Source organism: Sporothrix schenckii (genome assembly GCF_000961545.1).
Source record: "Sporothrix schenckii 1099-18 chromosome Unknown Cont47, whole genome shotgun sequence".
In the NCBI taxonomy this organism is placed as follows: Eukaryota; Fungi; Ascomycota; class Sordariomycetes; order Ophiostomatales; family Ophiostomataceae; genus Sporothrix; species Sporothrix schenckii.
The window spans coordinates 3,424,379-3,445,551 of NW_015971148.1; the positions used below are offsets into that span (position 1 = coordinate 3,424,379).

At 56.2% G+C, this 21,173-nt stretch overlaps 12 protein-coding genes across 12 annotated transcripts; 4 read left to right on the top strand and 8 right to left on the bottom strand.

Moving 5' to 3' along the window:
* Positions 1–224: 224 nt before the first annotated feature.
* Positions 225–1,352, bottom strand: SPSK_04392 (epoxide hydrolase; the record flags this gene model as incomplete). Its single annotated transcript, XM_016731200.1, has 1 exon — positions 225–1,352. The coding sequence occupies one exon, from the start codon at positions 1,350–1,352 to the stop codon at positions 225–227; it is 1,128 nt and encodes a 375-aa protein (XP_016585624.1).
* Positions 1,353–2,301: 949 nt separating this feature from the next.
* Positions 2,302–4,191, bottom strand: SPSK_04108 (uncharacterized protein; the record flags this gene model as incomplete). The annotated part of the gene is made up of 1 exon (XM_016730919.1): positions 2,302–4,191. The coding sequence occupies one exon, from the start codon at positions 4,189–4,191 to the stop codon at positions 2,302–2,304; it is 1,890 nt and encodes a 629-aa protein (XP_016585625.1).
* Positions 4,192–4,926: 735 nt separating this feature from the next.
* SPSK_04226 (uncharacterized protein) lies at positions 4,927–6,512 on the top strand (the record flags this gene model as incomplete). The annotated part of the gene is made up of 3 exons (XM_016731037.1): positions 4,927–4,999; positions 5,122–6,031; positions 6,140–6,512. The coding sequence occupies 3 exons, from the start codon at positions 4,927–4,929 to the stop codon at positions 6,510–6,512; spliced, it is 1,356 nt and encodes a 451-aa protein (XP_016585626.1).
* A 330-nt stretch (positions 6,513–6,842) lies between these two features.
* SPSK_04614 (cell wall biogenesis protein Ecm15) lies at positions 6,843–7,341 on the bottom strand (the record flags this gene model as incomplete). The annotated part of the gene is made up of 2 exons (XM_016731415.1): positions 6,843–7,115; positions 7,186–7,341. The coding sequence occupies 2 exons, from the start codon at positions 7,339–7,341 to the stop codon at positions 6,843–6,845; spliced, it is 429 nt and encodes a 142-aa protein (XP_016585627.1).
* A 717-nt stretch (positions 7,342–8,058) lies between these two features.
* SPSK_04580 (uncharacterized protein) lies at positions 8,059–8,649 on the bottom strand (the record flags this gene model as incomplete). Its single annotated transcript, XM_016731382.1, has 1 exon — positions 8,059–8,649. The coding sequence occupies one exon, from the start codon at positions 8,647–8,649 to the stop codon at positions 8,059–8,061; it is 591 nt and encodes a 196-aa protein (XP_016585628.1).
* Positions 8,650–8,903: 254 nt separating this feature from the next.
* On the bottom strand, positions 8,904–9,308 carry SPSK_04657 (uncharacterized protein; the record flags this gene model as incomplete). Its single annotated transcript, XM_016731457.1, has 1 exon — positions 8,904–9,308. The coding sequence occupies one exon, from the start codon at positions 9,306–9,308 to the stop codon at positions 8,904–8,906; it is 405 nt and encodes a 134-aa protein (XP_016585629.1).
* A 1,780-nt stretch (positions 9,309–11,088) lies between these two features.
* SPSK_04497 (uncharacterized protein) lies at positions 11,089–11,944 on the top strand (the record flags this gene model as incomplete). The annotated part of the gene is made up of 2 exons (XM_016731301.1): positions 11,089–11,137; positions 11,208–11,944. The coding sequence occupies 2 exons, from the start codon at positions 11,089–11,091 to the stop codon at positions 11,942–11,944; spliced, it is 786 nt and encodes a 261-aa protein (XP_016585630.1).
* Positions 11,945–12,288: 344 nt separating this feature from the next.
* Positions 12,289–13,244, bottom strand: SPSK_04467 (exosome complex component RRP45; the record flags this gene model as incomplete). Its single annotated transcript, XM_016731273.1, has 2 exons — positions 12,289–13,006; positions 13,081–13,244. The coding sequence occupies 2 exons, from the start codon at positions 13,242–13,244 to the stop codon at positions 12,289–12,291; spliced, it is 882 nt and encodes a 293-aa protein (XP_016585631.1).
* A 335-nt stretch (positions 13,245–13,579) lies between these two features.
* Positions 13,580–14,617, top strand: SPSK_04427 (protein CWC15; the record flags this gene model as incomplete). Its single annotated transcript, XM_016731234.1, has 5 exons — positions 13,580–13,612; positions 13,671–13,747; positions 13,822–14,248; positions 14,311–14,532; positions 14,564–14,617. The coding sequence occupies 5 exons, from the start codon at positions 13,580–13,582 to the stop codon at positions 14,615–14,617; spliced, it is 813 nt and encodes a 270-aa protein (XP_016585632.1).
* A 1,636-nt stretch (positions 14,618–16,253) lies between these two features.
* Positions 16,254–16,614, bottom strand: SPSK_04677 (uncharacterized protein; the record flags this gene model as incomplete). The annotated part of the gene is made up of 2 exons (XM_016731477.1): positions 16,254–16,465; positions 16,500–16,614. The coding sequence occupies 2 exons, from the start codon at positions 16,612–16,614 to the stop codon at positions 16,254–16,256; spliced, it is 327 nt and encodes a 108-aa protein (XP_016585633.1).
* A 76-nt stretch (positions 16,615–16,690) lies between these two features.
* Positions 16,691–17,159, bottom strand: SPSK_04624 (uncharacterized protein; the record flags this gene model as incomplete). Its single annotated transcript, XM_016731425.1, has 2 exons — positions 16,691–17,008; positions 17,034–17,159. The coding sequence occupies 2 exons, from the start codon at positions 17,157–17,159 to the stop codon at positions 16,691–16,693; spliced, it is 444 nt and encodes a 147-aa protein (XP_016585634.1).
* Positions 17,160–17,814: 655 nt separating this feature from the next.
* On the top strand, positions 17,815–20,028 carry SPSK_04041 (c6 zinc finger domain containing protein; the record flags this gene model as incomplete). The annotated part of the gene is made up of 6 exons (XM_016730854.1): positions 17,815–17,882; positions 18,078–18,386; positions 18,456–18,890; positions 18,960–19,216; positions 19,280–19,834; positions 19,913–20,028. The coding sequence occupies 6 exons, from the start codon at positions 17,815–17,817 to the stop codon at positions 20,026–20,028; spliced, it is 1,740 nt and encodes a 579-aa protein (XP_016585635.1).
* Between the last annotated feature and the right edge of the window lie 1,145 nt (positions 20,029–21,173).

Here is a 21,173-nt window from a genome sequence, read left to right on the forward strand (position 1 = left end):
AGAGTTTGGAATCATGGATACGTGATCGCATACGACGGCAACATACATAATACAGAAAGGAGCCCACAGGAAAAGCGACCACGATAACAAGCCGGTGAGAATAGCATTACCATTCATGACAATCAACCCCGAACCAATTCACCTCGGCGATATTCCATTGTTGCTCGTCATCACCACCGTCCGGTTGTCCGAGTCGTGCCTTGCACATCCCTCCTTCAGCTCCCCTACAGAGCCGCCTTTGTCGTGCCGTCCAGCAGCGGGGCCAAAAAGTTCTTGATACGCTCGTTGACTGCTGCCGCCGACTGCCAGAGCACCCAGTGGCCACCCGGCACTTGGGACTTGGTCAGATTGGTAAAGTGCTTGCCCATCTGCTCACTCAGAATCGGCGGCAGTGCCTGGTCGTTGGTGGCGGCCAGCATCAGTGAGGGCACGCGGATCACGGAGCGGGCTTTCCTCTTATAGACGTCCGCCTTGTCCTCGTCCTCCTCGTCGCCGCCGACAATCTCGCGCTCGTCGTCGTAGTTGTACTTGAGTGTGCGGTACCAGTTGGTGGGGCCGCGCAGGCCGTGGCGGGCATACTCCTTGGCATAGTACTCAATCTCGGCCTCGTTGAGCAGCGGGGTGGGGCCGACACCGGCGATGCGGTCCATGTGCACGCCGTTGGTGGTGTCAAAGAGGTACGGGCTCTTCTTAGCGGCGACGTCGGCCTCTGACAACGTCGCTTTGCCGCCGTACATGGTCTGCAAGAACTGGCGCACGCGCTGCGGCTCGGCGTCGATAAAGCGCCAGAGCTCGTCGCCGGCAAACTGCTTCTGGTAGCCAAAGTTGGGCAGCAGCTTGGCCATGTCGTCGAGCGGTAAGAAGGGGTTCTTGGAGGGCGCAAAGTACGGCGTGCAGACGCTGAAGACGCCGCGCAGGCGGTCAGGATGCCAGAGGGCCATACGCCAGGCAACAGCGCCGCCCCAGTCGTGGCCGCCGACAAAGAAGCGCTTGCTCTCATCGGCCGCGCCGGCCGGGCCGCCACCACCAACAACGCCGACATGGTCGACGATGGCCACAAGGTCTTCACAGACGCTCTTGTAGGCGTACGGGGCGGGCTCGTGGGGGGCATCCGTCTGGCCGTAGCCGAGCATGTCGGGCACAATGACCTGGAGACCGAGCTGCTCGGCGAGAAGTGGGATCTGGTTGCGCCAGCCGAAGCCGAGGTCGGGGAAGCCGTGGATCAGAATGATGGTCCCCTTGGCGGTCTGGCCGGCGGGCGGAACGGCGACGATGTAGTGGTAGGTCTTGCCACGGATGGGGGCCGTGTGGTGGGTGACGCGCCCGTCGTCAGGAGTGAGCTTGGACGCCATTGTGACGGCTGTGAGGGGTCTTGGGTGAAGCAAAGCAGTGAAGTGAAAGACGAAAAAGAAGGAAATGAGAAGAAAGAGCTTCAAGGAAGTTTGGCGATGTTCAAGGTAGAGCTACCAGATAGCTTGGTATACTTGTCACCGTCTAGTCGTCTAGTCGTCTCCGCTTCTCGGTTGTTCTTGTCACAAAAATGCAAGTAGAACAAGTATGGCAGAATCTCCGGGGCCGTTCTGTTCTTTTTTCTTCTTCGTCCCCATTCAATGGAAGCTTCCGAGTTATAACTTATGTGCTAAGGAAGCTTCAAAAGCGGGGCTCTGCACGTCGTGGAACTTCTCGAAATAATGTGGTTATGTCAAATAAGGTGATATCCGTCCCGGGGTCGAATGAAGTGGACGTTATGCTCACGAGTTATGAGATGTTCCGCGATGGGTTGGATGTTTGGTGAAGGCAAAGAAGCTGCGTGGAGCGCTTGTTAGTGGGCAGCGCTATTGTTCGGCGCTGAGCAGAAACCTCGGCATCCTCTTGCGGGGGCCGCTGCGGGGCACACGTCATGGTTATGGCGTCGGCGGCGTATCGTGCCCCCAGCTCCATGCCATAATGATTAGACGGCAACTCTGCAAGAAGAGGTCCGTTATTTCGAAAATGCTTTGGACAATGCCGAGTCCTTTCACAGTGGAAATCAAGGAAGAGAGGAAGAGAGACGTCAGACGAACACAACTGACAGGGGCCGAGAACAAAAGGAAGAAAACAAAAAACGAAGCAAAAGTAAAGGAAGAAGACAGACGAATCAATAGAATAAACAAACGCCATGCTTTGCTAACCAACTATGCCATCCCAATGAGCAGTCGTTCAGGCCGCCGTCTATGTATGAATATCCACATACGCCTCGAAACGCAAACCGGCAGAAGAACAAGACCTCCTGACATTACATCGCATCATAGAAGCACCCGTCTAATCACCGTACCGCACGACCGGCCGCCGTCGACGCGGCGACCGTCTGGGCTCCAGTTCGTCACGCTCAACAATTTGAGCCTCAATAATACTCTCGCTGCCGCCGCATGTGCTCTCGTCCGCCGCCACGCTTTCACTGAGAAGCAGGGAGATGTCCACCGTCGTACACCCCGTCCGGTCACGCCGACTGAAGAAGCTGTCCTCCGTGCTGACGCCGCCGCCGCCAATCAATTGCGCCTCCGTCAACCAGCCGGCCTCGACGGCGAAGCGCACAATGTCCGTCGCGCTCGGGAACGACAGCACAGCCGGCGGCGCGTCCGGACTCATGTGCAGCCACAGCTCGCGCGTGGCCCGGCGAAAGGCGGCCAGCTCGGACTTATCGCCGCAGTAATGGCGCACCAGGTACTCGTATAGGTACGCCAGCCACAAAACGTTCGTGTAGGGATGGTAGTCCTTCCACGAGATGGGCGCGCCGTCCGGCCCGGCATCGTAGGGCGTGCCGTGGCAGTCCGGCGGCAGGTGCACACGGTCGCCTTTAAGGAGGTGTGAGCGCATCTGCCGGTACACCTTGCACTGCTCGGCATGGGTGCTCGTGAACAGACTCAGGTCCTTTTCGAGGTCGCAGGCGATGGGCTCGCTCCGGTCATCGTCGTCCACATCCTCGCCGCGCGACAGGCCATAGTCCAGAATCGTAATGTCGAGCCCTGAAAAGCCAAAGACAACGGGCGAGTCGTCCGCTTCGTCCTTGCAGCGCGGCGGCGCGACTTGTCGCACACAGAGGTTGCCCTCATGCAGATCGCGGTGTTCAAAGTGGATCTGGTCTTCCGCTCGTGCCAGGGCGATGGCGACGTGCAAAAACACATCCCACAGTTGCGACACCGAGTCCAGCGTCGTGTCTTCGAGTGCCCGGCCCGCATCGCCCAGTTCAATCACGAGGAACCGCGTGTCGTCGAGGTAGCGGCTCGGCGACGGGTAAAACTGCAGGCGGTCGGGGTCCTGACGCTTGGCGCGCCGGTGGAACGTCTGGTGCGTCTCGAGCAGGTCCTTGGGCGCGCGGCCCCGCACAATGTAGCGTTCCTTGTACACGACAAACCCGGGAATGTCGGCCAGCCACTCGGAGATGGTCAGCTCGCCCCGCAGGTCCTCTTCGTCGTGCGGCTCCTCGTCGACCAGCCCCGACCGTACCTGGGCCTTGGTTTGCGCCTTGATGGGCGACGCCAGTCGGATGGTTTTGATAATGCTCGTGCCGCGCTCGTTGGTGACGCGGTACACTTCTGCGTAGGAGGCTTCGGCGATCTTCTCGATGCGGTCGCCCGGCGGACACAAGTCGGCCCAGGTGAGCACGCGCAGACCAGAGTCGATGCTGTCTTCGTGGTAGTAGGAGTCGTCGAGCAGCGAGTCGTCGGGGAGGTGGCCATCGATGTGGTCGTCCAAGCGTCTGAGAGGTGGTGCATGGCTTTCATCCGTTGTTGGTTTGGGGCCATCGTGTCTCGACACGTCGACTGATGGCGGTTCGTCGACGGGCACCGCCTCTTCTGTCGGCTCCTTTTCTGTCGTTTCCGTATCCTCCGTCCTCGCTGGCGTCGTGGTCTCTTGCAATGATAGATTATCCGTCACCGGCACCCGCTCCTCTTTCGCCTCCAAGACAATGTCGTCTGGCGGCGCAACGTCGAAGTGGTCCAGCGTGAGTGCATCGTCGAGCGACACAAACGTCAGCTGCTCCGTAAGGTCGTCAACGTCAACGAGGTCGATCTTGGGCGGAAACAGCTTCCGACGCCGTCTGTCTGTCGGGCTGATGGGCAATTCCGTCTGGAATAGCATCGGCCTCGTCCGACTGCCCGCCGTTGTTCTCCGACCGCCGTAGCTGCGTGTAGTCGATGTGCGCGACATGGTGTGCGATGGGCTTCGTGTCATAAAATGTCCATTCTCGAGAGTTTGCCGGTCCAACACGCGTCATTTGCAGTTTGAATCTACCAGTTTCTAGATTGTGACTACCGCTGCGGCGAGTATTTTCATCGGACGTTCCATCTGTGAATAGTTGCATTTTCGCGGCAAGAAGCACCGACCAAACAGCTCCAAGTTGTCAAGGGCAACCCCAACCTTGCTACTGCCCTAGTGAGTAGCAGCCTCGAGATGCCCCACTTATTACCGCTCCACACACTTCCAGCACATGGCGGCGCCCACAATGGCAGGATCATATTTTGTGACGCTAGTGGAGCTTAGGGGCAATCGATTGGGGAAGGCGCAGGACACAAAAGCGACTGAACAGCAAACTGAAGAGGGAAGGTCCCAGTGGGTCGGCGGTTCCAGCGAACGGCTTGGTGCTCCTTCCCCCGTAAAGTGCACAATGACCAGACGAGAGATGCGCTAAAAGGGCCGACAAAACGCCAGAGAAATTGGTCGAAGCCTTGGGAACCACGCCAATTTCGAAATTCCACAACAGACGCACACCAGGCAATCTGAGCCAATCCAGATCGAGTCCAGCCCCAGTGTGTCCTTTCCGGCGTCGTCTTTTGTTTGATCAGTGGGACTCGCCTCTCGCTTTCCCCGAGCTCCTTTTCTCCTCCACCCCCATCGACGACGACCTTTTCTCCCATCCATCGCCATCCTCACCGCGAATTCATCATGGCGCAGGTTCTCAACAGCTTCTTTGGCGGCGGCAAGGCCGCTGAGAAGCCAATTGCCTCGGGCGATACGGGTATGTTTTGCAGCCGAGACTAGAATAGGGGCGAGAGGGAGATGCAGACCGGCGAGGGAGCCCACAGGAAAGGAGCCCCGTGTATCGCGCGCGACATTCCGCTCACAGCATTTCGTGTCCAGACTTTGCCGACTTCGCAGGCGTCCCCGACCCGGCTCCCGATGCTTTCGCTGCTGCCGGCGCCGCTGCCGCTGCCGGTGCTGGTGCTGGTGGTGGTGCGGCCGCCCCGGCGGTCACGGCCCGCCCCTACACAAAGTGGTACAACGTGCACGAGCGGTACTCGCTGAGCGACTTCAAGATTGAGGGCATCATCTTTGGGCTGATGGCCATTGTGCTCGTCGTGCACTTTATCGGCACGCGCCTCAACCGCAGCAAAGCCCGCGCCTGGGCCGCGGCGCACGCCAAGCTGCTGGCGGGCGAGTTTGCGCTCGTTGGCTTTGGTCGCGTGCCCGCGTCGGTGGCGGCCCAGGAGGACCAGGGTGCCGCACTCGATGCGCTGGCCAGCGCCACGACGTCGGCCGACCCGTCGACGCTGATCAAGGAGAACTCGCTGTTTGAGTTTGCGGCGTATGCGTCGGGTCGCCAGAACGTGGCCTTTATCGACACCAAGCTCAAGCTGATCAAGCGCTTCAACCCGTTCGTCATCGTTGCCGAGTACATTGTGTCGTTTTTCCTGGAGAGCCAGCCCGCCCCCTCGGACACGCTCGAGGCCATCCTGTACCCCTTTGACGGCAAAGAGGCGCTAACGGTGGCTGGCGTGAGCGCCGGCACCTACAAGAGCGGCTACGACGGCTTTGTCTGGGCCATTGTCAACAAGGACCGCATGAAGAACGTGCGCGACGAGCGCTTCGACGTGTCCATCACCTTCACCAAGGACCACGCCAAGCTGCCTCCCTGGCTGACGGTCATGAGCGAGAGCGCCGAGATCACCGAGGCCCTGCTCACCCCGGAGCTCATCAAGGCCGCCGAGGCCGCCGGCGAGAACCTCGACTACCTCATCATCTCGGACCAGCCCATTGAAAAGCCGACTACGTGCGTTGCCCTCGTTCCAGTCAAGTTCCATGTCCTTTTCTTTTCTTTTTTTCTTTTCTTTTTTTTTCTGTCTTTTCTGTTTTTTGTGGCTGCTAACAAGGTCTCTAGCCTGGACGAGACCGCCCCCCGGAAGCGCGTGTTCCTCAAGTACCGCCTGCCCTCGAACAACGACTACGAGCCCCTCCTGCCCATCTACTCGTACTTTGTGCGCTCCGCCGACGTCTTGGTTCAGGCCGCGCACCTGCGCGCCGAGGTCCTGCGCAAGATCAAGAACACCCGCGACGAGATTTCCAAGCAGATCCGCAAGGCCGACGAGGAGGAGAAGGCCGAGGAGCGCGCTCTGGAGCGCGAGCGGCTGCGCAAGCAGAAGCGCGATGCCGAGCTGAACGCCCTCGACGCCAAGGCCCAGAAGAAGTACCTCGAGCGCGAGCGCGAGAAGGAGCTGCGCAAGGCGGCCAAGAAGTCGACGGTCCGCGGGTAGACAGAGATAAGAAGCATCCTTGAAAGGCTTCGGCGTGGGGTTGCGTTTCGACTGGACACCATCTGCGCTTTGCACAGACGTTCAGGGCGCTTACGGTGGGTGGAAAGAGCCGGTGTTTATATCATGGGGAGCAATCAGGAACAGTGAGAGAAAAGGCACGGGGGACTGTTCTTTCTTTGATGTGTATTACTTTTGTTTTGGTCGTTTTGTGTATCGGGTTTGAACTACCTTAATCTTGTAATCTTGCCCTTCTTGGAAGAGAGAGCATCCGGGAAGAAAAAAAAAGAATAAACTGGTTATAAAACGTATAAAACGCCCACACTGTCCCGTCTACGCCTTCAGGATGTCCTGCACGCGCTTCACCTTGTCGGCCGCCGTCTGCTTCTTGTCCGTCCGCGTCCCCACGCGCATCGAGCTCTGCACCCGCAGCACGCCGCGCTGGTGCACCACGGTGTGCGCTTGCCCAATCACCCGCATCACGTCGTCCCAGCTGCCCTCCACCGTCGTGCCGCTGGCGTGCATCGTCACCGTCAGGCCCGAGGCCTGCAGCAGCCGCTGGACCTCTGCCACGTCCTCGGCCACAGAGACGTTGCCGGTGCCGACCTGTCAAAGAGGCAATCAAAATTAATTCAGTAGCTACTTCGCGGAGACGCTCAACCTTGCAGGGACGCACCGGAATCAGACAAAAGTCGGCATAGCAGGCGTCGGGCGTGGGAACAATCGAGTAGTCCATGGCGAGAGCACGTACGTTCTTGGTGAGAAAAGAAGCAGTATAAGGAGAAGAAGCAGCAAAAGGCGTTTGTAGGAGCCGGCGGCGTGCTAGAAACATGGTTTGACCGGGTCGTGCAGGTTCCTGGTGGGCTGGGAACGGTTCCCCGGTCGTCGGCGAAATTTACTCAGATATGGCGTCTCGGCATTTAGCGTGGTCACCGACTCTCCAAAGCGTATCCAAGTGGATGTACGGTGAGATTGCATAGGGCCTCTTTTACGAACACGTTTAAATACGGAAGAAAGGTTTTCGGGAATTGTTCTCAATTATTAGAGATCTGAATTTTTGAAAGACTTGGATAATGTTCGACCATGTCCTTTTTTTCGAACCTGTTTAAATAACTGTCTATAGCCTCAGATTGCTTAAATATCTTATGGCATGAATGGCACAGGCATGACCCGGTACAGAAACGTCGATAAAATATGCGGAATATTCTGGTCCTTCATGTCACCCATTTTCCTTTATGTCACCCCGCTCGCAGCCACTCGACGCGGCTCTGAAGTGCCCGGTCGTCCTATAGTGGAGGAATGCACACGGGCCGGCATGATGTCGTCATCAAGCCTTTTCTCGACTCGGCGCAAAATGCAAAGTGCTCGCTGAAGAACACGATATGCAACGAAGATAAGCCGCAACAGCGGCGGCGCGTGTCGCTTTTGTTCTTTCGTTTGGCAACGGGATTGAATGTCTGAACGGGTCGACGTGACCGGGTGCGCAAAAAGGCACGGCCGTATCTGTCCACACCCTCCCCAACCTTCACGTCCCCCAACCACGCAACACTCAAGGGCCCATGTCCAGGCTGACCCGGCGCGAGTTGCACGGGCTGATCTCGTCGAAACTGCCGCGCCACGGCCGGGACGCACCAAACTTGATGCGGTAGGCGTTGAGGCGGGCCTGGTGCCGCTGCGCCTCGGTCATGTTGCTGTAGTGCAGGTCGCCGCCGTCGTAGAAATCCGCCTCGTTGTCGGTCACGTACGATTCGTCGTGGTGGTCCTCCAGCGTCGGCATTTTGTTGCACTTTTTGCTCCGGCCGCCAAGAGCCGCGTCAATCGTGCTGCCGATGCTATGCTGGATGTCTCTGTTACCAGAGGCGGACGAAGTAGAAGACGAAGATGAAGCAGCGGCACCAACAGCGCCGGGCAGGGTCCTGACGCCCTTGGTGGTGGAGCTGCCTCTGCTTCCGAGGCCCCGTCCGCTGGAGCTAGAGACGGACGTATTGGCGGTGCTGGAGGGTGTCCTGTTGCTGCGCAGGCCAAACGTCCGGCCCAAAAAGCTCCTGCCGGACGAGGAAACACTGGTGTCGTTGCTGGCCATAGTGGAGGTGGATCCAGACTTGCGGACCACGCGGCTCCAGCGCTCTCTGAAAGTCATGGTGAAAGAGAAGAGGAGAGGAGAGGAGAGCAAAGGAAAACGGAATTTGAACGACGTGTGGAGGAAAAGACGAAGAAATATGGCCGAGCTGGTCGCCGATGGTCGCTTATTGTTCGATGTCTACTGCGGACGATGACGGCAAAACAAAGAAAATTGTAATCAACAAAGAGAAGTGGTATTTCCAAAAGAAGAAAGGAAAGAGAACGATCATCGAAAATAAGGAAGCCGCTTGTATAACACCAGCCGCGTGTCGCCTATGTGCTGTCCGGGCTCTCAAAGACAATATGTGAGACCTTGCAAGGAATAGATGTGACTTCGGAGGCTCGGGACGGAAGAGAATCAAGATCTGGATCGATCTGCGGCACGACAGGGAATGGAGCAGGTCTGGAATATAAATGTGATGGTAAAGGGGGAGAAAGGCTGGAAAAGGAGGAATCGTTTTGAAGAAAGAGGAAGAGCGTGCTGCAATTGCACTCTTGCTCTTGCCCGCCGTCGTAGTTCCTGTCGTTTTGCGGTTTGCTCTTTCCTTCGGCCTCTGTCCCAACGCTCTTTCCTCGATCTTGGTTCAGTTTCGCCCACGCTTGTTCGGACGGACCGCCGGCCAGACCTGCAGAGCCCACGCATTCGAGAAACGAGCTACGCCCTAGGTCCTTCTCCATTGGGAAAAGACGTGGGGACTCCACGACCGGAAAGAGGCAAAATGGAGAGAAGGAGGTGGCCATCGACGAGCCAGAGCCACCAAAAAGCACCAAGGCGCACCAAAACACGCCATAGCATGCCAAAAGGCGCTCACCGACGACCTCACTTCGTACTGTGTAGCGGCTACGCCGGCGCTGGCAACTTGTGTAGCTCACGCCATGCACCTAAAGATATGGAATCTAGCTGCTCCATATTTGTAGTGTGTACACTGTCGCTCGCTTCATAGGTGAGACAGTCCACCAAAACACCAGGTGGTGCTCTGTTCTTTGTACCTCTGTGCAGCAGAGTGGATCGGGTGGGACGCCAGCAGAACGGTCGACAGGCGCTTCAGAGAGATTCAGACGAAGTCGAGTGTGCCCGAGACAAGACAGTGTCGGCAGAGTGGGTGGCACAGTGTGCGCAGGAAGCCTCTGAGATGCGTATGTATGTATGTATGTACCATCCTCTCTACTCTCCACCACCTTCAAAGCTCGCCACAGCTGGTGGATGTACCATTGATACGAAGTATGGATACGATAAGACGCGAGTGGAAGAACACACAGAGACACACTTCTTGTTGAGACCCATTGCCCTGAGTATAAGACTAACAGCTCAACGGCCTGCCCTTGAAGATTGCCGCAGGCGGATGGAGAGAAGGGAGAAAGGTGGACTTGACCTTGAGTTGGGCATCGGAGAGTCGCTGCTAAGCAGATGCTTCCATTTGCAGTGCCTGGCTGAAAACAAGGGCTGGACGAGAGGAAGTTGGGTGAGTTTACAGTTTCTTTCACAGTTCTTTTCACAGTTCTTTTCACAGTTCTTTTAGATGAATTCCAACGTTAAGACTTTGTCAGACGGATGCCAACAGGGTAGGAACGGCCTTGATTTTCCAAAGTACCGACAAAGACACAAGACCGGCTTCCCCGTTCGACCTGGCATGAGTGCACATCTTGGCGCCAGAGAAGCCGGCCACATGGACGCGACGTTTTGTCGAGGGCAGCGTGCCTGGGATCGTTCCTTTGCAAATACGCAGTATCTGTGACAATGCAAGTCTTATATTGTATTTGTGTCATCTTTTCGGCCTCCTTTACACACGGAATTCATTTTGGCGCAGACAGAACACAAGTATAGAGTCAGTGTTGAAGCGTGGACACTGTCTCTCTATCCGAATGCGCAAGGGTGTTACCACTGGTACTCTTCCTTATGTTGCCTTCCCCCAGTAAGAGACCAACTTAAAAATGTCAAAGCTCGTGGCCTTGTGCGATTTGGTTTACATCTTTCTTTCTCTGTCCGTATCAAAGAGTGACAGTTACGACGATGGATGCTCAAAACGGCAAGAGGCGCCATGCGGCTGACGAACTATGCCCAGACCCAGCACGGCCATTGGGGAAAGAGCGCTGGAACGAGGCCAGGCCCAGCTAAGGTCTGCTAAACCAGAAGTTGCTCGTTTGGGAAGGTGCCGCCCCGTATCACTGTCAGCCTTTCGATGCCACTGAGCAAACCGCCAATCAAACAGCACTGGCTGTTGCTCCTCCTTTTGCAGAGACGGAGCTCCACCTGCCAACAACCGACACAAAGCCAGAAACACACAGAAACACTGGTTGCGCACACGTTCACACGTTCACACCGGCACACCGACCCACCGACTCACCGACGCCCGTCTGGCCACCCGGTACAGTTTTAACCGCCGCCCCTATCTGTTCTTCTTAAACGTCTCTCTGCATTCCTTGGTCCCTTCGCATCTGCAGGGGCCGCCCGTGCGACATGTACCACCTGGCCAAGGGCCTCTATATGCTGGCCACGAGCAAAGAAGGTGAGTATCTTCAGCGATGATCGGAGTAGAAGTCTGCTGATTTGAGGTCCCCCCCCGCTCACGCAGGCAGAGTACTCGGTCATTCTCCTCGGCTTGGACAATGCCGGCAAGACCACCTTCCACGAGCAGGTCAAGGCCCTCTTCTCGCCCGACCAGCCGGCCGCGCCGCCCAAGCTGCAGACCGTGCCCACCGTCGGCCAGAATGTGTCGACCATTACGCTGCCGGACATGTACATGAAGCTCTGGGACGTCGGCGGCCAGCTCAGCCTGCGCAAGCTGTGGCAGAGCTACTACCAGAGCTGTCACGCCATTGTCTTTGTCATCGACAGCACCGACATTGGCGACGGCCTGCTGGACGACGGCGTAGCGGTGCCCTCCGCATCGACGGGGGCAGCAGCAGGAGCAGCATCGTCCTCCTCGTCGACGGTACCCGGCTCCGCCTCCACCTCCGCGGCGTCGTCGGCGGCGGTGGTGGCGACGGCCGCCGCGACGGTCCCTCTCGGCGAGGCTACGCGTCTCGACGAGTGCCGTGCCGTGCTCGAAGACGTGCTGCAGCATTCAGACACCGAGGGCGTGCCCCTGCTCATTCTCGCCAACAAGCAAGACCGCGAAGACTGCGTGGAGGTTGTGCGCATCAAGGAGGGGCTGGTGAAGAAGGTCTTTGAGGGCGAAAAGGCGTCGAGCATCCGCGACTCGCGCGTGCTGCCCGTGTCGGCCCTGACCGGCACCGGCGTGCGGGAAGCCGTCGAGTGGCTGCGGTCGCGCGTCAAGTGGAACAAAGAATCCAGGCCGCCCGTGATGCGGTAGATGCTTGTATCACGTTTGCCCTTTTCCTCCGTTCCCTCCCTGTGTCTCTGCCCAGCCTTCTTTCCTCTGTACCAGCGCCTTTGCTATTCTCTCTATTCTCTATGTACATAGACTTTTCCACCGTATTATATCCCGCTTCACATACTGGAGCATACGTCGGTTATGACTAGAATGCTTGGTTCTATTCTTTTGGATCTTTGTCCTTGGACTCCGTTGTATTCTATGCCTTTGCGCCAAGTGCTATATTGTACAGGGTATCATCACGTCGTGGTTGTATATGGTGCCTGCCTCTCCAAGACAAGTCTCATGCCGCCCCTGCTCGCGTCTGCCCGGTTACAACACCATTACCGCTCGTTCTCGGCCGACAGCTCGGCTATCAGCCCGCCCTTGTCTCGCCGCTTGGCGTCGCCCGCCAGCGCCTTGTCCACAATCGTGGAGAACTCCCTCGCCTTTTGCAGTGCCACCTGTGTCGACTTGAGCAGCGACACCGCCTCCACAGGCGTGCCCCCCAGCTTGGCAATCTGGCAGATCTCGCCGTGCCGGTTCAGGCTGATCGTGCAGCTGCCCACCCGCGTCTGCTCTTCGAGGAGCGTGCCGTCCAGCAGCGCCATCTCGGCCACCTCTCCAAAGTAGCTAAACGTCACACAGAACGGCGAGTGCAGCCAGCTCAGGGGCACCGGCTCGCGCTCTGCCGGTGTGTACACCGTCAGCACGCCGCTTTCTATGCTCGTCTCGGGCTTGCGGAAGTGCCGCAGCGCCGCCACGACTGCCAGGCACGATGCATCCACCAGGTTGCCGTCGTGCGACAGCACGTGCACGTCCACACGCACAGACCAGCACTTTTGCCCGGCCGACAGGCACAGCGACTCGGTGTCCAGGGCGCCCGACCGCCGCAGCGTCTTCTCGAGGACCCGGGACAGCAGCACCTCGGTCTCGCTGGGCCGACCAGCCTCAAACGCGGGCGAGGCCATAGGGCTGAGTTCGGTGACAATGTTGAAGATGCCGTCAAACGGCCGGTCAGAGTACGGGACGGTCACTTCGGCGGTAGCTTTCGCAAAGATTCTGGAGAGTCAAAGACTTTAGTAGGTGCTCGTTCTGTGTCCCCCTTCCCTCCCACCCCTTCCAACGGCACCCACCTTGTGTTGCCCAGCCGCACGTCGGCGACGCCGTATTCTTCGCCGAGACTTAAGCTGATGGGGCGGTAGTCCTCAAAACCGCGGCCGTCGAGGCGCAGGCCCTCCTGTAGCGCCTGGCCGACAAATGCCTTCTCATTGAGAGACGGCTCGAGATCGTGCGGCATCGCAATTGGCTTGTTGCGCGTCGTGGAAAGGGATTTGCTAGTATGGGGTGCTCGTTGTCGACTCGAAACCTGCTGCAAAATTTCGCTGTCGTTGGTTCCGTCGTAGTTGATAAGCTAACAAACAGTGAGAGTGCACTGACAACCAGCCTGAAATACAGGCGGCGAGGGGCAGAATTACTTTTTCTGCCAAAGGCGGTGAAGATTTACAGCACAAACAACCAGCCGCGATGTGCTATTGCGAGCCGCGCACTATACATCAACTCAACCAACATAAGTCACTTTTGCGTCTTTCTCTGCACTGGAGCACCACCGTTGCATACCCGACGACTGCCGCGATGACGACCGCCCACAGACCGACATTCGACCCGGTACGCCGACCTCAATGTATGCAGCACACAGCCAACACATCTCGCTAACTCTGTTTAGGCTCGCGGCAAGGAGGCCCCCAAAGGCCCTGCCTACCACCAGCGTCTGCTGCCAGCGCACACGCAGCTCAAGTACCGGTATGTTCCTTTACATGGTCCTTTGGCTCTGTCGACGGTGCCTCCAGCTGCTAACCCATCTTCTGTTGCAACAGCAAAGCTGGCCAGGGGGGCTCCGCCGACGCCCAGGTGCGCGACCTGCAGGCCGAGCTGCTCGCAGCCGAGGCTGCCCACTATGCCAAGCTCCGCGGCGGCCCTGCTCCGGCGGCGTCTGAAGACGATGCGGCATCCATTGCTGCGAAGCGACGACTGATTACCGAAAGCACAGACGAAGCCGAGGCGAAGCGAAGGCGAATCCTCGAAGAGACACGCGACATTGACGCCGATGACGATTCAGACTCGGACGACTCGGACAAGGATGGCGACAACAAGGGCGACGATGGCGACGATGATGAGGAGGAGGAGGAGGACGACGACGACGACGACAGTGACGAGGAGAGCGACGACGAAGACGAGACGGCGGCGCTGCAGCGCGAGCTGGAAAAGATCAAGCGCGAGCGGGCCGAAAAGCGGGAACGAGAGGTACGGTGGGCTGCTCTGAGCAATGCTGTCTTGGTGATGCATCCCTAGCTAACAATCTCCAGGAACGCGAGAGAGAGGCGGCCGAGGCCGAAGAGCGTGAGCGCGACATTGCTCGGGGCAATCCGCTGCTGAACAAGCCGGATTTCACAATCAAGCGGCGCTGGGACGACGACGTCGTGTTCAAGAACCAGGCCCGCGGCACCGACGACAAGGGCAAGCAAAAGGAGTTTATCAATGTGCGTGTCCACCTGGAGGGGCTTCTCTTCTTTTCTGCACTCGCGCACGTGTGCCACTAACACAACGATTTCTAAACAGGATCTCCTCCGCTCCGACTTCCACAAGCGTTTCATGAACAAATATGTTCGATGATATCGTGGAAGGCAACCGTCGTGTCAAGGGCCATGGGCGTTATTACTGGATGGGATGGGTTTGGTTTCTCATGGGTTTTAGTCGTTGTCTCTTATTCTCCAGCCGTCAGTACATTGTCATTTCGTCGGTTTCATTTCTCATGACGTCCCATACTCCATCTATTGTCTCTTACAGCGAATCACAACTGCCTGTTCGGCTCCGCCTCCTCCTGCCGTCGCATCACCGTATCCTTCATTTTGTCATCACACGGACAGACACTCGCGCTTCCAATGGCCTTGCCAAGAACTGCCGAAGGCGTCTGACACGCCGCGTATCCCCACAAACCAGGAAAGGCAGGCCGCTTGCGCCGTGGGGGAGGCGTGCCGCGGCCCGCAAATACATGTCACTGCCTACTTTGAAAAAGGGAGGGGTGCGGCAGCTGCACTCGATTCGGCGCGAGCACTATGGAAGCAAAAGCTCCAAAGTCTCCAAACGCCCAGGCCGTCGACACAAATGCCAGCAGACGGTGCAGAGATGGGCAGACTAGCAGACAAGGCACAGGCCATGATCCGGGGAGCTGGCATATACGTATATACATCTCTCGAACGTCTGACGTGCCGGGACATCGATTGACGTTGTGCATTTATAGAAACGACAAGCCAGGCGGAAAACATATATGTTCAAACATTGCTCAGCAAAGCTGAACCTGCGCGCAGTTCACGGTACAGGAAACAAACGACACCAACAAAACAAAGGCGGTCGCCCGTAGATGACCGGCTAAAACGGAACGAGCGTTACTGCGACTTGCAAGTGCTGTTCGTCTTTCGAATGCCTCTTCTGGGCCAAACACTGCGTCTTTTCTCTCCGTTTGCATCATGCAACATCAGAAAGGACCGGCTGCAAGTGCCGCAGTCGGAGGGCATGAATACGGTCGCCGCCCAATCACGGGTCTTGCAACCACGGCGCCCTTGGTCCTCGTCCCGCATAGAGCGGGATCAAAGGAGGGTGACATCGGCACATCGAAACGTCGAGGCATCGAGACGGACAGAGCACGGAGTGCCGATATCCAGAAAGGACAAGGTCGAGCTGTCACATCGTGCGCGCAAGGAGTACCGCCAGCCGAAATTATGAGGCAAATGAAGAGCGTGGAAGCAAGAACACAGCATAAGCAACAGAGACTCCGTGATGTTGGAAATCGATGCCCTGGGCAAAGCTACTTAGTCAACGTTGCAGTGCTTTGGACTGGTTCACAGCGCACTTGCATGCCCGAATTTACCGCTCAGCCGCTGTGGGGGACGGTGAACGACCAGTTCTTGCCTGCTTCGGCCAAGTGCCGATCCCAGACGGGAATGCTGTCAGGTGACGGGGCGATTCGCGACATTTGTGGTCTTGGTGATTGGCTCCTGCCTGCTGGAGACGGTCGCTCCTGTTCCTCTTGTAAACGGAGTGCCAATGGCCAGGAAAGACACAAAACGAGAAGGACTTCACGTGGAAGTTGCGACTCGTTGCTTCCCTTTCATGGCCTATTGCGTCCGGGTGTTTCTGCGGGTCTTTACCCGTCATACGTAATTCTGCCGGAGAATTTGTTCTTTAATGCAATGCTTTCTCCATCCTGCGTCATTTTGACAAGGCGTCTAGCTGCTCCAAAATGCTTAAATCAGCGTAGGAACGAAGGTTCGGTCACTGCACGGCGCATCTGGCACGAATCACGCAGCAACGGAGCCTGGGCCAGTTGCGGAGATCGTACGTCGTTGGGCAGGAGCAAGCCGCGCGCCGGTGTCTTGCTCGGGCCCTTCTTGTTTAGGCAGTTGTCCATGCGCTGGAGATCGTTTGCGACGGCGGAGGCAGGTGCGGATGCAGCAACCGGCGCTGCTGGTGAACACACAATCGCAATACTACTTACTAGGGGCGGGTTTTCTCTCGTCGCGCGCCTCTTTGATCGCTCTTTCCCACCTTCTCTTTCTTTCTGGTTCGTGCTTGCCGTTATTTCGCTCGCATTTTCCTCCTTCACTGCCCATTGCCTCTTCCTTTCACGTTCCCAAGTCGACTGCCCTCTTGCCAGCACTGTTTGCTTTTATAGCGACTGTTGCCTCGTCAATCCGCACCCGTCTCTTGTCTCTTGCCATTTACATGGCGGCAGCGCTTTTGCGACACCGGAAAGAGCAGGCGCACTGAACCTCCCAGCGACCTCGGTGGGCACATGCCGCCGCGTCGTTCCTTCCATCCATTCGCCATACCACTTTTCGAAGCAACCAAAATTCCCAGAATAAAATCCCCCAGAATAAAACCCAGGACTCGTCCAAATCGCGCCTCTCCGCACCTCTCAACAAACAGCTTCAGACTTCGGCCTCTGTTTCGCATAAGCGCCGCTCTGAGCCACATCAAAACACCATTGACGGCACTCACCACCGCCTGGCTTCCTATTCGTTGCATTTACCGCTTGACCGGCCGACTTTGCTTCGCCTTTCGCCGAGGCGTAGCACATCCTTCCAGCATTTTGCCGCATGGCCGATCTTCCCGACGGGTCGCCGACCACGTCGGCCGCACAGTCTACTCCGCGCATCAAGCGTAATACGGTTCGTTTGATTCCCCGGTCCTGGCCCCCCGGCTCGGCTCCCTCGTGTGTGTTGTGCTGTTTGCATTCTGTGGTGGCTGGCCCCAATCTGTCCTAATGCTCTGTGCGGCTCCTTTAATATACGGACGGGGCCATGCCTCTTCATTTTGCACGAATGGTCTGCATCCGCGCCGCAGCCGCAGCGGGGAACGATCCGAGAGTATTTTTAAAAGGCTGACAACTCTATTTTGTCGTTGAAATAGGCTTGCGTTAATTGCAGAGACAGTAGTATGACGTCCCCTTCTTGGCCATCCCCATTATCCCCGCAAGAGGCGTTCGTCTCCTTCACGCGAGACGTCCGCCATTGCACTTAAACATCGGCACCGATTCGCTTTCAGCCCCTGTCTCGGCAGACCGCCGGCGCCCTATCGCGGACTGGGCCTGACTAGCTCCATAGCATCGGCTTCCGTCTCGGCCGCCACTTGCATTATCCCAAACACTCGTCTTATTCTCGTCTGCATAACTTTTTCGTCCATTCTGGCCTCTCTGGCCTTTCCTCGGCCTTGACTTCACATGCCCTTGGAGAGCTTCGTGTGTGCGTTGTCGACTAACAAACTACACAGAGGTGAAATGCAACGCCAACCTGGATCCCAACTTGCCATGCATGCGATGCTCCAAGCTACAGCTCCAGTGTGTTGTCGACAAGAGTCACAAGAGAGTCAGTCGCAGAAGGTGAGCACAAGATGTTTTCGTTTCGTATTTTTACCTGGTTTCTGCATCCACAAACTCGTCGGCCCTCACTTTGCGCCCTCGGAGATACAAAATAGGCTTGCCTTTAGAGGCCCATGTCACGGACGATTCCCGTCTTGTGTCCACAAGCCAGGACGGGAAACCCAGAGGGAATATTCGACTAACGTTGCATCTCAGTAAACTGGAAGAGCTCCAGCAGGAGGTGCGAAGCATCAAGGAAGCCGTTGGCAAGTCCAACGTGCCATCACCTGTTTTCACCCGTACGCTGCCACCAATCAACTCGAGAGATGGCCTACTCTCCCACACTCTGCCACCAATGCGTCCCTTTGATGCGCCGGTCATGCTTCCTCCGGTCCTGACCCCGTCCGTGACAACAACGCCGACGCCCAAGACCGTTCTCTCTTCTCTCGGTGGCAGGACCGCCGAGCCTCGGGCTCTCAAGTCGCGCGCCTTCTCCGGAGAAGATATCAGTCATTACTTTGACAAGTATGTCCGATCCAATTTCTGTCTTTTGTGCTAAAGACATTTCTTATCCAAAATCTAACGGACTTCTAGGTACTTTGAATACTTCCATCCGCACTTCCCAATCATCCGGACCCGCGACCCCGACAAGATTTATGAATCGGCACCGTTACTCTTCTGGACGATCATGGTCATAGCCGCTCGGCGCTTCGCAAAGGATGACAGTGTCTTACCATTCCTGACCGAATCGCTCCCGTCCGAAGTGTGGGGTGCCATGGGCAACCCGCCCCTGCCGCTGGGCATGATCAACGCGCTGCTTCTGCTGTGCGCCTGGCCTTTCACTACGATCCGTTTCTTGCGCGATCCGTCCACCATCTTCTCTTCCATCGCCATGAGCTCTTGTTTCATGATTGGTCTGCACACTGGACGCGGCGAGCACCCGGAACTTGCGAACCCCAACTTTCAGATTCGCAACACCGACGAAGAGGCAACGTTCACCTGGGCGGGTTTTAACATCATCTCGCAGAGGTTCGTTGACGGCTGCCACTAGTTGTACTTACATCGGGGTCGGGGATTTCACTAACGATTGCCTCACAGGGTCTCCTCGTACACCGGGTCTCCATCTACGGGGCAGTTCTTCAACAAGACAATCGAAAACATACTCGACCGATCCTCACCCGTTCCTGTCCCAATCAACTTTATCATCCTTTTGGAGTGTGCACGATTTTCGAATCGCTTGAGCAAGACAACGTGCGCGAGTCTGGAGGAGAACCGAGGCATCTCTCACCACATCGTGGACATGTTTGAAGAAGAGTTTGACAAAGTTCAGAGACTTCTCTTCCCAGGAATTTCCGGTACGCCTTGTCCCCCTTTCTTCCCAACGGTAATACCTTGTGGTCGTCTAACAATATTTGTAGAAGTTGACTACTTCACGCTTCTATCCACCTTGCAAGATGTGCAGGCGTTTTATTTCATGCCGGTCGCGGGCTTCAGCTCCGAGATTTTCAAGCGCAATGTCTTGAAGGCCTACAGCACGTCCCAACTCGTCTTGCGCCAGGCACTGAAGTTGCAAGACGAGGTCGGATTCCTCTACTACGCGCCGCACTTTGTTTGCAGAACGCTCCTCGCGTCAGCCTGCATCACCCTCAACGTCCTGCTGTCACCGTACATTCAGGACATGCCCGTCCACGCCAAGGATGCTCTCATGCACGATGCCATTGTTGCAATCAAGACGTGTTCTGTGCACGACGGCGATCTCCCATCCCGGGCGTCCAAGATGATCGAGTCCTACTGGTCGGTCCATCACACAAAAGCTCCCATGGAAATCCCCATGAAGGATGTTTCGCAGTTTTCGAGCCGCCTTGGAACGAGTTTTGCATTTGACTACATTCGGCGCTGGAAGAGAGACATTGAAGCGTCCCGGTCCTCGGCCACCAATGTCAATGGCAAGAGACAGGCAACTGGAATTCCAGGTACGTTTATTACGCTACGCGGTCTTTACACCAGCAAAAACTTAAAAACATTCAATACGGATCAACTAACATACATAGCTGCGTCCATCGACCTCTCCACGATCCAGCCCGAAAATGCACAGCTCATCGACTGGGACGCTTTCATGGACGATTTTGACTGGAGCTTCACTCCAGACTACTTCAACCCGGCATAGCCTTCGGCCAGCACCGTCCACGATTTAATTTTCACCTTCTTTGATACCTTTTTGTGATTTTTGCGTCATTTTCTTTTATATATTTGGAATGCTTGAACATGGCGGTCGCGATCTCCGCCGAATAGCTACCAAAGCGATCGTCTCGAACAATCCACGCTTCCTTTACTTGCAAGCTGCCTTGGAACAGGCGGCAACATGCCAAACCCACGTCGCATGAAGGAATATATGGTACCTACTCCAGCCACGACAAGGCTGTTTCTGCAAAGCTGGGCATAGTCGTCCTCTCTAGCGGAGGCGGCACTCGACTGCTGCAGCGGCCTACGGTGTACGAATCCTTGGTACAGCTTCGGCCTCTTATTTCGTGCGCGATGGTAAAGCCTCCCTATATTCTAGCAAAACAAGTATGCTTTCCTGAGACGGAAGGCGAATTTGTGTTGCCCTCCGGGAGGCGGGACTTTATTTTCGAATTTTACGGCAAACCACAGCAAGACAGCATCATTTCCGCTTGCCCGTTAGCTGAGATGCACTTGCATCGGGCTCGAGACGATGGCTTCATTGTGCAGGGGCCGAAAATAATGCGCGACAAAAATGAGCCTTTTTGATATCTTTGGAGACTTCCAAATAGGTTTTTGTTTGGTTTTTGTTACGTACAATCTGCGAGACAAGGCTCGAGTGGTGAGCACGTCGAGAAAGAGAGAAAGAAGGGGCAAAAGGAGGGTGACAGTTGGAAGGTGTGGCATGTGTCTTGTTATATAATTTCCATCCGTCAATCTGGAGGAAACACCATATATATTGAGGACGACTTGGTTTTGTCCAAATGCCCATTTGGAAATAAGTTCACTCATGACCTGCATCGCAAAAGAATGAGAATGAAATAATAAGATACTGGTATTAATACTGCTTTTGGCTTCCTAAATTTGATATACCTAAAACCCAAAAGTTGGAGATGAAAAAGAAAATTAAAACACAAAAGGACTCGAAAAAGAGGTGTATTGCAAAATATTGTATATATAAAGCAAACATAAGTAAATAAAAGATTGAAGCAAAGGAGTAGATTGCGGTAAATGAGAACAACCCAACAGCAAAGCGCAACGCTTTCCAAAGCACTTAACAGGATGAGGTGAACCAAGACGAACCAAAATGAG